Source organism: Ovis canadensis, chromosome 3 (assembly GCF_042477335.2).
Source record: "Ovis canadensis isolate MfBH-ARS-UI-01 breed Bighorn chromosome 3, ARS-UI_OviCan_v2, whole genome shotgun sequence".
NCBI classification, from domain to species: Eukaryota; Metazoa; Chordata; class Mammalia; order Artiodactyla; family Bovidae; genus Ovis; species Ovis canadensis.
The window spans coordinates 206,534,986-206,548,804 of record NC_091247.1 but is presented as its reverse complement, the minus strand read 5'-3'; the positions used below and the strand labels follow the sequence as shown (position 1 = coordinate 206,548,804).

Below are 13,819 nucleotides of genomic sequence, written 5' to 3'. Positions count from 1 at the left end.
GAATACTTATTTTCATGCTTCACTGCAGTACCACCTTCATCCTCAATAATCTGATTCACACTAAATTGGGGGTTTAATAGGTACATTAACTATCTACTCAAATTCACTCATTCACTCCCTCAACAAATATAAACATACTCAAGTGTGCCATACCCGCATGCTTCTTTTTAAGTAACTTGGGGGTTTTCTTCACTTGAAGTAAAGAAAGTCGAGGTTCTGGAACTGTCTCACTTCCTAGAAATTTAATACATAACCAGCACCACAGATACGTTTGAGTATGGAGAAGAAAGTACTAAGAAGTGAAATGTCAGCAAATGGCGGCTGGAGGCTCCATGGAAGCGGCAGTGGCACATAAGGGTTAAAAACCCGGCTGGGTTCAAATCCTGATTCCAGTACTTTCCCCCTGTATCCGTTATCTCGTAAGATGGTAATTAATAATAAATAATTCAGAGATTTGCTGGAGAATCGAATGCAAAAATGGAATACAATGTGTTCCAAAGTGGCTGATATTCATTAAACGGTATGATGCCAGCCTCTGCTACGGGAACAAGGGAAATGTTTTCCTGGCTAGAGTACATCTCGGATATATATGGCTTAAAATGAAATGTACATATATCACTGTCAAGGCTGGGAAACTACCCCACAGCCAATCCAGACAATCAATCCAGGAAACTAAGTGATTTCACGATGTCCAGACAAGCCAGAGCTAGGGGAGATTAGTCAAGGTGCATAGGATCACACTGCATTTTAGGGTTCTAAGCCCCTTCCCAATTTCCAACACACAGACAAGTTGGTGAGGAAGGACACAGCCAGAAGTCGAACAAAGCCCTTAAAGGACTTCAGTTCCAGCCTCGTCCTTGCCGGCAGCAACGCAGGTGGAGCCCGGTCTTCAGTCCCGCCTTTGACCCCAGGAAGCGCCCGCAAACCGGCGCTCCTTACTCGGTCTCCTGGGCAGGACAAATGGATAGGACTCCACGACTATACAGCTATCTCGCTACATCATTTTCACCGAACTATTTAGACTACAACCCGCCGCCCCACTCCTTCCCGCAGCCCCGGGCCGGGCGGTTCTGAACAGGACCGTCACTTAGAAAGCCAGGGTTATCTCCTAGGTGAGACCGGGTCACAAGACCCTCTCTATCCCGGGCAACAGTACTGCCTGCGCCCCAGCAGCGCTGCCGGCTAACTCCTGGATTCTCACGCCCCGGGGCTTGAGCACCGCCGCTGGGCAGTCGAGGGTTGGGATGCTCACCTGCTCGGCGCGACCACCTTTGTGCAGCTGACCCACGAGTAGAGCAGGGGCCGACGGTTTAGACCCGGCCTTGCACTTCGCCCACACGCGGCCGCCCTGCATTCCGCCTCGGAGTTGGATTACCTCTCACTCAAACAGTCCGTCAATATATAAAATATTAATGTTTGGCAGGACCCCTGCGCGCAATTCTAGGCCTGCACCTCGCGCTTTCCTATTGGACTACTACAATAGGTCTCAGAGGTGGGGCCCGCCCCATCGGCGAGAACCACTCCCTCTGATACCTCCCGTCCAATCGCAGGCAGAGAGCCGCACTTGCCTTATTTGCATACAAGTTACTCTACATAAACTCAGATCCCGAGGCATTCGCTCCCAAAACACCTATTTCTAAGTTGACGATACCTGTTTCCCAAACGGAGTCCAAACTCAGCACTTCAGCGTCTGAAACAAAAGGGAAGATCACTTACTGCCCTGCGATGCATTTCCGAGGCTACGACCCTAGCGCGGGCCCCGGGCTCCCCACTTCGAGATTTGCTGCTCACACCTTCCCCAGCCTCAAGCCTAACCCCGAAACATCCGTCTGAACAACTGCAATCGTAAAGCTTCTGAAGCACCTATTAGCACAGTCACTAGGGAACATAAGCATTATCAGCCCTTTTCTTGAGGTTTTGGTGGCCCTAAAAAGAGCCTTTTGGAATATGATTAGCCGCAAGCACAGCTCAGCCACCGAAGCCGTAGAGGGTGCGGCCCTGGCGTTTCAGAGCATACACCACATCCATGGCCGTGACCGTCTTGCGCTTGGCGTGTTCCGTGTACGTCACTGCATCGCGGATCACATTTTCCAAGAACACTTTGAGCACTCCACGGGTCTCCTCGTAGATGAGCCCTGAGATGCGCTTGACACCACCACGGCGGGCAAGACGGCGAATTGCGGGCTTCGTAATGCCCTGGATGTTGTCCCGTAAGACCTTCCGGTGACGCTTAGCACCTCCTTTACCCAGCCCTTTCCCCCCTTTGCCCCTGCCAGACATTTTCAACACGAAACCAACGACAATCGCATAAAACAAGCTCGCAACAGTTAGGAGGACGAAGAACCTGGGCTAATATATCCTTATAGCGGACCTAGTTGAAAACCTCAACGTAGTGGGCGGAGCTAAGTCTCCAAGAGGTTTTTGTTTCGTTTTGTTTTTTTTTTTTTAATCCCTTCTCTGCAAAATTTTTCGGTTGTTTAGTTGGGAAAAGTTTTTGTTATTTTTGCCATGAAATTGGGGAAAGACTCGATAGGAATTATATTGCCGTTTCTCCATACTTAAAAAAACGGTAGGCCAGATCCAGTGAGCGCTGGGTTTCCCTTGTCTCTTTCCTCCACCTCGTATGCCCCCGCCTCTCTCTAGCGCGCGGGAGTTCTAATTTTATAGTTTTCAAACGAAACGCACACTTTTATAATACTATTCTTAGGCTAATTTGAAACTCAGTAGGAACTGGGAATGCTTTGAATGAGTGAATTCGCTCAGTTGTGTCCGACTCTTTGCTACCCCATGGACTGTAGCCTACCAGGCTCTTCCATCCATGGGATTTTCCAGGCAAGAATACTGGAGTGGGTTGCCATTTCCTTCTCCAGGGGATCTTCCCAACCCAGGGATTGAACCCAGGTCACCCGCATTGTGGGCAGACGCTTCACCGTCTGAGCCACTACCTAAAGCAGTTGCTTTACACCTGTGGGTCTTTTAAAGTCATCAGTTGGGGTAGAGGAAATCTTTCAATCGTTTTCTCTTTTGTGGCCCCCTGCAGAAAAAATTAAAATCTTTTCCGAAGAAGTCTAACCTTACCCTTTCCTCCCCACCCCCACCGCCGACTTTTCTCTTGCAGCTGCTTCTGCACAATTTGCAGCTTTTACTGCTTCCTCCGTTCCCCACCCCCAGCCCAAGCACGGGGTTTTGCTTCTCAGTCAAATGACAATTTCTGTGATTAGCTAAAATAATGTAACGCTCTTATTTCATTAAAAATCGACGTTCTTGTGAAATAGTGGATGCCATGATCATGGCTTTAAATCAGGAGGTTCTCATTTCTTAAGAAATCCCTTGAGAAAAACGGAACTTTGAGCAGTGTCACCACTCTAGGAGACAGGACTGTTTTCCCAAAAGGTTCATACTGTGAAAAAAGGCAGCAGTATTTAAGTATGATTCATAACTCTTTCCCAGGACTTAACACCATGAGGAATGAATATTTTGGTAAATTGTGCTCCCTGTACCTAGTCCTGACGAATAAGCCTTTCCAGTAGGAAAGCTTTATGGCAAATATTTGCTTATTATGTACCTATCCTCACCCATCTCTATAGCACAAAAAATATAGTGGTGTTGTTAAAGCAGAAATAAAAGAACCCTCAGAACACAGGATGGCTGGGAGGTGGGGGTGGGGGTGGGGTGGGGAGTCCTAAATAGTCAAATTGAACCGCATGATTTTAATGCTTGATTCAAAAGAAGGAAAAGTTTGGCAGAGTCAGGATTCTTGTAATGGCAACATAGGGTTTTTGTTGTTGTTGTTTGTTTTGCTTTGTTTTTAGTATTTACTAAAAAATCAAGCTTAGAACATTTTCAAGTTAGAGATCTCTTTTGCTTACAAGGGGTTTTTTTTAAGTGTCAATAATAATAAAGGTAATGTGTCAAAAATTTCGGGCATACTCAGCCCGAACTGCTAGAGGCATTTCTTGCTTGAGTGCTTAGTATTTGTTGACTAAGTTAACTAAGGAGTAACTCTCCTTCCTGATTTTTCTGTTTCTTACCACGGTTCCTTAATTTTTAAGACATTCTTTTCCTGAGAGCGACGGAGGAGGTTGAAACCTCAGAATCCGCTAAATTCAGCCGAACTCAATAAATTCAATGGAACCCCAACCGCGGAGCAAGCGGACCTAGGTATTTATATCAGCGGTTATGTAAATGAGGACTGAGAAGTTTGCTCTTTTGATTGGAGAAAGGTGGAGAAGGTGGTCCTTCTGCCAGCGTCCTAATTGGGAGCCTGCCTGTCATTGGTCACCGGAGCCAAGGAAGCTGCTGAGCCCAATGGGAAGGCGCTGCCTAGTGTCAGCAAAGTGTTGGTAGAGGCAGTTCCGGTGTGGTACGTTGCATTCTTGTACTAGGAACCGGATCGCTGGGTTTTTTCCTCTCGCTGGAGTTTTAGGCGACAGACAAACATGTCTGGTCGCGGAAAGCAGGGCGGCAAAGTGCGGGCAAAGGCCAAGTCCAGGTCGTCTCGCGCGGGCCTGCAGTTCCCAGTGGGCCGAGTGCACAGACTGCTGCGCAAGGGTAATTACGCGGAGCGAGTGGGCGCCGGGGCGCCGGTGTACCTGGCGGCGGTGTTGGAATACCTGACGGCGGAGATCCTGGAGTTGGCTGGCAACGCCGCGCGGGACAACAAGAAGACCAGGATAATCCCTCGCCACCTGCAGCTCGCCATCCGCAACGACGAAGAGCTAAACAAGCTTCTGGGGAAAGTGACCATCGCTCAGGGCGGCGTCCTGCCCAACATCCAGGCCGTGCTGCTGCCAAAGAAGACGGAGAGTCAGAAGACGAAGAGCAAGTGACCCTGATGCCGCCACAGGGGAGCCGGCTTCCCAGCAAGGGCTCTCTCCAGAGTCGCCCCGCCCGCAGTGTTTTTGAATATGCTTGATGTTATGGAGAGCCGGAGCCATCTAGTGGGGAGGTGGGCGGCGAGACCAACTGGGTCGGGGGCCCAATAAAGTCGGTGAAAATCGTCTGGTCGAGAGAGCTGTGTAGTCGCGGGGGCCTGCCGGGAGACCCAGGGGCGACCGGGAGACCTTTGGAAGAGGTACTGGTGGGTCGGCTTGAGCCACTTTCTGGGCAGCTTTGTTCCGCAGCCACCCTCGAGGCGCTACGGGCGGATCAAGGGAGACCAGAAGGGACCCACTGGCGTGGAGGTGGGCAGAGTCGGGGGCTTTCCCTGCTCATCCGGAGGCAGAGGCAACGCCGAGTAGGTGCAGATGAGGCTGGGCCAGTTGTTTTTACATCCGCCTCCCAGGGCCTGTGCTCCCTGTTAGGGCAGTTCCGGAACCAGTTCTAGGAAAGAGAGTGATGAAGATGTGGTCTTGGACAGGAGGTTGTCTGTCCGGCCACACTTTTCAGAAGGGAGAATAACTTTGGATCTTGGAAGAGTAGCTTTGACGACACGGTGTCAATTTAACAGATTTTTCTTGGCCTGACAGCTGTTGTGTTTTGTTTGGGGTGTCAGATGTTTTTGTGTGCACGCTTATGTTCACATTTCTTTAAAATGAAGGAACCATCCAGTAATATGTGTAGTGCAGAAGCCTGAGTCATGAAGTTGGAAATTTGTTGCGCTGACACTCATGTTGTGTAATAGTGCAGCGCCTTTAGTCATGAGTTACCTGTACTTGAGGAGCTTTTTAAATGACTTTCTCAAGTTTCTAGCTTCATAATGGTCTTATCTCCACAATATCATATCCCTTTGGAAAGGTAATTGATTTGATTTTGCTTTATAACAACAAATCCCCCTCCTAAGGTCCCTTATGTTCTACCACTGGGCCTGAGGTAATGACCTCATTCCAACAACACCTATTGTGTTTGTGTTGCTTAATGGCACAGCAAGGCTTTCATAAATATGTGAAATGTGAGAAAAGGCAAGGACAGATGGTATGGAGAGAAACATTTCTGCTCAGGAATTTACATTTAAAAGTTACACAGTAACAACCCTGGTCTTTCCTAGATTGACCCTTCCATTTCCCCCTTTTCTACAAGCTGCTTCTTGGCCTACAAAAAAGATCATTTATTTAGATTTCACATATTTGGATTCATCTTTTCCTTAAGTCAGAGTTGATGTCATTCTGGGGAAAAGAAAAGGATATGTCTTCCACCATCAATGGTAGTAGTTGGCCTGTTTTCTTGGCATGGACTTTTATTTCTTCCCCAGTATTTACTGAGAACCTCTCTACGCTATGCACAGTACTGCGTAATGGGTTGCTGCGGCCAGCACAGCAAGTAGGGATCGAAAGTGGTCAACTGCACAGTTTGGGAAAAAGAAACTAGAGACAGAATTAAAGTTTTAAAAATGGGACCGGGGGACTCAAGACTTCTTGGGTCAAGAGCCCTGTTCCTCAGAGCCACATCACTTTTATTTAGTGTCTTGGCAAGCAGGAAGTATCTGTTGTGCTATGATGAAGTCAGCCTCCTGTGTCCCCAGTCATGTCTCCCATTTTATTGATTACTTTAAACTATCTTTGTTATCTTCTTGTACAAGGGCTGTCACCTAGCTGGAGGTCATAGACCCGAGTATGCCTTGGGAAAACATCTTAGTGTGTACACAAGCGGCGTTCTGAACTCACGCTGACCCAGTGTTCCAAGGTCCACACTATGTTTTTCCTTAGCTTAGCAGGGCATGACAACCCCAGCTGATCAACCAGATGTACCTTTATTTAGGTTATGCTGCATTGCTATATTTTGCTTTTATTCTTTTCCCATGGTGACTTTCTCATGGCTTAGCCAGAGCAGTAGGTGGCTATTAACCCCTGCAGCAGGTGATGAGGATACCCTGGTCTATGAGACCAACTAAATTTCCACTCCTGAAGCTCACTTTTTTTTTCTGGGTAACTGAAGACTGGACAATAAACAAATAAGTGACCATCAAAGAAAGGATTCCTTTTCAGCTTCTGCTACTACTTGTGTCTCTCTATTGCTTGTGGAATGGATGTTGGGATTACTTCTCCCATGTGATCAAGTTTGAAGTATATACAAAGGTCAGGCCACACGTACCCCTTTTAGGAGGCAGATTATTGCCCCCTGTGTCCTAAAGAGAATAGACCCCAAGGGGTACATACCTTGGGCAGTTTCCAAGACGTCCAACTGTTCATTCCGCTTCCCGCCTCTTCAGACTTCCTTGTGTAAAATAGTCACAATAGCTATTTTGATGACCGAGATTGTTCCTTTATTCCATGCCAGCTATTGTTCAGTTCAGTCGGTCAGTCGTGTCTGACTCTTTGTGACCCCCATGAACCACAGCACACCAGGCCTCCCTGTCCATCACCCACTCCCGGAATCTACCCAAACCCATGTCCATTGAGTCCGGGATGCCATCCAACCATCTCATCCTCTGTCGTCCCCTTCTCCTCCTGTCCTTAATCTTTCCCAGCATCAGGGTCTTTTCCAATGAGTCAGCTCTTTGCATCAGGTGGCCAAACTATTGGAGTTTCAGCTTCAACATCAGTCCTTCCAATGAACACCCAGGACTGATCTCCTTTAGGATGGACTGGTTGGATCTCCTTGCAGTCCAAGGGACTCTCAAGAGTCTTCTCCAACACCACAGTTCAAAAATATCAATTCTTCAGTGCTCAGCTTTCTTTATAATCCAACTCTCACATCCATACATGACCACTGGAAAAACCATAGCCTTATCTAGATAGATCTTTGTTGGCAAAGTAATGTCTCTGCTTTTGAATATGCTGTCTAGGTTGGTCATAACTTTCCTTCCAAGAAGTAAGCGTCTTAATTTCATGGCTGCAGTCACCATCTTCAGTGATTTTGGAGCCCAGAAGAATAAAGTCAGCCACTGTTTCCACTGTTTCTATTTGCCATGAAGTGATGGGACCAGATGCCATGATCTTAGATTCCTGAATGTTGAGCTTTAAGCCAACTTTTACACTCTCCTCTTTCACTTTCATCAAGAGGGTCTTTAGTTCTTCACTTTCTGCCATAAGGGTGGTGTCATCTGCATATCTGAGGTTATTGATATTTCTCCTGGCAATCTTGGTTCCAGCTTGTGCTTCCTCCAGCCCAGCGTTTCTCATGATGTACTCTGCATATAAGTTAAATAAACAGACTGACAGTATACAGCCTTGACAAACTGCTTTACCTATTTGGAACCAGTGTGTTGTCCACTGTCCCATTCTCACTGTTGCTTCCTGACCTGCATACAGGTTTCTCAAGAGGCAGGTCAAGTGGTCTGGTATTCCCATCTCTTTCAGAATTTTCCATAGTTTATTGTGATCCACACAAAGGCTTTGGAATAGTCAATAAATCAGAAATAGATGTTTTTCTGGAACTCTCTTGCTTTTTCAATGCCAGCTATTGTATGCTCAATAAATAGAAGTACCAGTATCTACAGGGATATGGGCTTACCTTTATAGGTTAAAGTAGAGGTAACTAATGAATATTTTGTTATTTTTAATGTCCAGTTGTTGGGAATTGTTCTCGTTATTACTGCCTTGTGGCATGATGAGCAGTGGAGAATAAAAAAGAGTATGGGTTGCTGGTTTTGACATTTACGTCTTAATTTCCTAAAAAATTTGAGGCATCTCGAAAATTAAAACCAAATGGTAAAGAAATAAGGGTATGACATTTATAAAAAAAAAAAAAACAAAAGCTTTTCTCTCTAAAGTTTCACAGGAGTCTAACCCTGTTACCTGAAGATAAAAACAGGCAAGATTCACAGATGTCAGTACACTGACGACCCCATTCTCACCCTATCTCAACCACTACTGTCCCAGAGATTCATAGGCTCCCCTCAGATACTTCCCCTGTAGCAAGATTCAGTTAGTCCATTTTAACCTCACCATTCTGTTTTTGAGAGCTTTTTAAACCTGAATACTTTATTAGCTGTTAAAAATGCATTTGTTGTTATTCAGTTGCCCAGTCATGTATGGCTCTTTTGGACCCATGGACTGACGTGCACCAGGCCTCCCTGTCCCTCACCATCTCCTGGAGCTTGGCCAGGTTCATGTCCATTTCATTAGTGATGCCATCCAGCCATCTCATCCTCTGAGGAGGATACCCCTTGCCAAATCAATTCAGCTTGTGAATCTTCTATGCACCAACAGTTCTTGCCAGTGTGTGATTATTAACTTAAAAGGCCCATGTTTTTTTCAAGCATGAGACCCAATGGAAAAAGATTTCGGATAGAAACTGGTGAGACCTGAATTCTGGTCTTTAGTAGTTTTCTAATCCATAGTCGTGTGTGTAGACACACATTTGCTTTCTCATGGAGATAAGCCATTCAGTGTGGCACGTTGTGACTTGGCCGGGATTTGTTCCTTCTTTGTTTTTCCTGCAGGACCAGTCTTGTCTTTGTGTCTCTGAGAGCTGGTCTGCTTAGTTTTATCTGCCTGGAATCAAAAGGTTTAGTCTGGCCCCATAATTGGTGATGACTATACGCAAACTCTTCACAAATTTCTTTCCAATGGTTGAAAGGTCATATACAACAACATTTAAGAACTTACCCTCTGGGAATGAGACTTAGCTTCAAATCCACTCATCTCCTCAGTAGCTGAGTGATTTTGGAAATGCTACTCAATTTCTTTAAATGTCAGTTTCATCTATTAACTGGGCATAATAGTAGAGTTACATCGGTGAGTTTGGAGGAAGATTAGAGCTAATGTGAACGAAGGCACTGAATTTGTCATATAGAAATGCACTCAACGAATAGTAAGTAACGGTATGTGAAACTGGATTTAGAGCAAGTGGCAGTCGTGATGGGACCTATTGAAGTTAGTAAACATCTGGTATTCTAGTAATTCTGTGATTTTTCAGATATCTCACCATAAAAACTAGCTTAGTTCAGTTCAGTCGCTCAATCGTGTCCGACTCTTTGCGACCCCATGAATCACAGCACGCCAGGCCTCCCTGTGCATCACCAACTCCCGGGGTTCACTCAAACTCATGTCCATTGAGTCAGTGATGCCATCCAGCCATCTCATCCTCTGTCGTCCCCTGCTCCTCCTGCCCCCAATCCCTCCCAGGGTCTTTTCCAATGAGTCAACTCTTCGCATGAGGTGGCCAAAGTATTGGGAGTTTCAGCTTTAGCATCAGTCCTTCCAAAGAACACCCAGGATCTCCTTGCAGTCCAAGGGACTCTCAAGAGTCTTCTTCTATACCACAGTTCAAAAGCATCAATTCTTTGGCGCTCAGCTTTCTTCACAGTCTAACTCTCACATCCATACATGACCACTGGAAAAAACATGGCCTTGACTAGACAGAGCTTGGTTGGCAAAGTAATGTCTGTTTTTGAATATGCTATCTAGGTTGGTCATAACTTTCCTTCCAAGGAGTAAGCATCTTTTAATTTCATGGCTGCAATCACCATCTGCAGTGATTTTGGAGCCCAAAAAATTAAAGTCTGACACTGTTTCCACTGTTTCCCCATCTATTTGCCATGAAGTGATGGGACCAGATGCCATGATCTTAGTTTTCTGAATGTTGAGCTGTAAGCCAAATTTTTCAACTAGCTTAGTGGCTGTTTACTAATTATAGAACATCTACAACTCAGTCTAGAAGAGAGAAGAGTCATAAATAGCAAAATTAACTTTGTGAACCTGAATTTGTATCTCTTGCTCCAAAGACAACCTAGTTTGGAATTAATAGGTTAAGTACACCCACTCAGATTAAAAATGGAACCCATTTGTTCAACAATTTATTGAGTGTATATTACATGTTATACCCATGATTGATAATCCACTGTCAAGAAAAATGATGACAGTGTAATCAGAAAGATGATCATGATCTAGCAGACCACATGTTAAGAAAAGGAGATGCTCAGGGTGTTACAGGTACAGGGAAGAGGCACCTGTGTCCCTCAGCCTGGTAGGGAGGGTGGCACCTGAGATGGGTCCAGTGCAAGAGTATGTCTGACATGACAGGGTGTGCTAGGAAGACAGCCTGCATGGAAGTACAGGAGTCAACAGACAGTACCTGTGGCCAGATGTAAGCATAACCAGAGGAAAAGTCTGGCCTGGAGATAAGAATTTGGGAATCATGATTAACAAGGTCTGTGTGGGTAAAATCATCCAGAGGGAATATAGATCTAGAGAGTATATGTAGAGATGTATCAGTAAATCTCTAGGAAACAGCAGACAGGGCAAGTGGGGATGGGCGAGGTCTAATCCACTGTCAAGAAAGAGGAGCCATTCAGAGATGAGAGGATGTGGCCTGGAGAAAGCATCAAGGGATAGAGATTTTTCAGTTTGGCTTTATCACTGTGCTCCCTGACTCTACCTAAGTTGCCTTTACTTTTACATAGAACTGTGTAAGGTCCGTCTAGTCAAGGCTATGGTTTTTCCAGTAGTCATGTATGGATGTGAGAGTTGGACTGTGAATAAGGCTGAGCACCGAAGAATTGATGCTTTTGAACTGTGGTGTTGGAGAAGACTCTTGAGAGTCCCTTGGACTGCAAGGAGATCCAACCAGTCCATTCTGAAGGGGATCAGCCCTGGGATTTCTTTGGAAGGAATGATGCTAAAGCTGAAACTCCAGTACTTTGGCCACCTGATGCGAAGAGTTGACTCATTGGAAAAGACTGATGCTGGGAGGGATCGGGGGCAGGAGGAGAAAGGGATGACAGAGGATAAGATGGCTGGATGGCATCACTGACTCGATGGCCGTGAATCTGAGTGGACTCCGGGAGTTGGTGATGGACAGGGAGGCCTGGCGTGCTGCGATTCATGGGGTCGCAAAGAGTTGGACACGACTGAGCAACTGAACTGAACTGAACTGGGATATGTTCTATAAAAGTTATTACATTTTCCTACCCAGGAGCTTCCCTGGTGACTCAGCAATAAAGAATCCTCCTGCCAATACAAGAGATGTGGGTTTGATTCCTGGGTCAGGGAGATCCCCTGGAGGAAGAAATGGCAACCTGCTCCCCTATTCTTGTCTGGGAAATTCCATGGATTGAGGCGCCTTGGCGGGCTACAGTCCATGAGGTCACAGAAGAGTCGGACATGACTTAAAGACTAAATAATAATTACCCAGTGAATGCTGGCCAGTTGGCTCACTTTACCAGTGGCCCTTGAATGGCAATGTACTTTTTCCCTTTTGCATTTTCATACTGCATATACAGAAATTAAAGGTATATATCTGTAGTGACAAAAAACCATTTTTTAAAAAAAGCCCAGAAGAATATTGGCAAAGAACCATTACAAAATATATCTTTGTTATCATCCCATTTATTTAAATAGCTTTTTACATATTTTAACTTTAATCAGTGTTTTAATTGTTTTAATCTTAATGAAGTTATAGAAACAGTGGCAACTTACTTTTTTATTGATGTATAATTGATTTACAGTATTATGTTAGAGCAACTTATTAATTCATAAAGCCAGTGTAGGTATTTTAGAATGATTAAAGCATGAGAAATTTGACCCTGACAAACTTAACTAGTTGATGTTTAAATGTTTAGTTTGCCATGAGAGGGAAATGGGGAGTAAGAGAAAAAAACCAAAACTTAAAAAAAGGAAACCAGCTGGCTTCAGGAAGATATGAAATTATCACTGTAAGGCTTTATTTTGTTTTCTGTACAAGGAGAGGAAAAACAGAGTTTATAGGTGTTGAAAAACACATTTTAAAATATGTGTGCATGTTGGTCGCTCAGTAATGCCCAATTCTTTGCAACCCATGGCCTGTAGCCTGCCAGTCTCCTCTGTCCATGGAGATTCTCCAGCAAGAATGCTGGAGGAGGTTAGGAAGTTAGGGGATCTTCGTAACCCAGGGATCAAATCCCGGTCTCCTGCATTGCAGGCAGATTCTTTACCATCTGAACCACCAGGGAAGTCTCATTTTAACACGTGTGTGTGTGTATATATATAAATACATGTGTATATATTTTATGTACATATATATTATATTTTATTTATATATATTTATATATTTTCCCCTTACATATATAATATATATTAATATATATTTTTTCCCTTTAATTTTCCATCTAATTTTCCCTTTATATATATATAAAGAGGAATATAATGGTTTGTAAATATGTGTAACTTCTGATCCCCAGAACCTGGCCAATGGTCTGGTATTCCCATCTCTTTAAGAATTTTCCCTTTCCTGGTATTCCCATCTCTTTAAGAATTTTCCCTTTAAATATAATTCTTAAAGAGATGGGAATACCAGACCACCTTACCTGTCTTCTGAAAAACCTGTATGCAGGATAAGAAGCAACAGTAGTAACTGGGGTCTTTGATAATTGTATCAAGCCATGCAATTAAAAAGTCAGCACTACTTAGTTCCAAATTATAGAAACAAAGGAGGGATAAGCCCTACGTTAAACAAAATTATCTTTCTTTTAGGCAAACCAGACAAGCAGTCTGCTTATGAAGGTTTATTTGCTTTCTGTCTTGAAGTATTAATGCATCTCAAATGAGCTGTCTTCATGTCAAAAGCACAAGTGGCCACTGCTGCTCTAAAATATTCCTGATGAAATTGAGTTTATTAGAGAGGTCAGTGTACAAATTACTCTTACTAATAAGAAGACACAAAAGAAGCAGGTGTATGGCCTGGAGGAGGTGCGATTTTAGATTGTGACAACGGACAGGGAGGAATATAATGGTTTGTAAATATGTGTAACTTCTGATCCCCAGAACCTGGCCAATGGCCAGTCATTACCAGTTGTGGGTCCAGGCAGACAAAACTAAATGGAGCAGTTCTCAGACACACAAAGACAAGAATGAAGAAGTCTTCAACCGATTTAGAAATGCTGACCCAAAGTAAAATTGGTCTGAAGGTCATGATCTGAGGAGAACTTCTGAACTTAGCCAGCCCTCAGAGGTTCAGCTCC

At 44.6% G+C, this 13,819-nt stretch overlaps 3 protein-coding genes across 8 annotated transcripts in view; 1 reads left to right on the top strand and 2 right to left on the bottom strand.

Annotated features, from left to right (window-relative positions):
- Window positions 1-1,660, bottom strand: part of GUCY2C (guanylate cyclase 2C) — a 101,118-nt gene extending 99,458 nt beyond the window's left edge. For 4 of the 6 annotated variants that reach the window (XR_011256141.1, XM_069585636.1, XM_069585637.1 and 1 more), the window contains exon 1: window positions 1,253-1,660. The gene's annotated coding sequence lies outside the window, so the exon portion shown is untranslated. The remainder of the gene's footprint in view (window positions 1-1,252) is intronic. The other 2 variants (XM_069585638.1, XM_069585640.1) reach the window with 1 other exon arrangement.
- Window positions 1,661-1,915: 255 nt separating this feature from the next.
- On the bottom strand, window positions 1,916-2,319 carry H4C16 (H4 histone 16). Its single transcript, XM_069585648.1, has one exon. It carries the CDS (start codon window positions 2,278-2,280, stop codon window positions 1,969-1,971), a length of 312 nt encoding a protein of 103 aa, XP_069441749.1. The 5' UTR covers window positions 2,281-2,319; the 3' UTR covers window positions 1,916-1,968.
- Window positions 2,268-5,002, top strand: H2AJ (H2A.J histone). The gene is made up of 2 exons (XM_069585647.1): window positions 2,268-2,569; window positions 4,053-5,002. The coding sequence occupies exon 2, from the start codon at window positions 4,440-4,442 to the stop codon at window positions 4,827-4,829; it is 390 nt and encodes a 129-aa protein (XP_069441748.1). The 5' UTR covers window positions 2,268-2,569; window positions 4,053-4,439; the 3' UTR covers window positions 4,830-5,002.
- Window positions 5,003-13,819: the final 8,817 nt, after the last annotated feature.

Coding starts and splice junctions, on each gene's coding strand:
- H4C16 (XM_069585648.1), bottom strand. CDS start 2,280: ATGTCTGGCAGGGGCAAAGGGGGGAAAGGGCTGGGTAAAGGAGGTGCT.
- H2AJ (XM_069585647.1), top strand. CDS start 4,440: ATGTCTGGTCGCGGAAAGCAGGGCGGCAAAGTGCGGGCAAAGGCCAAG.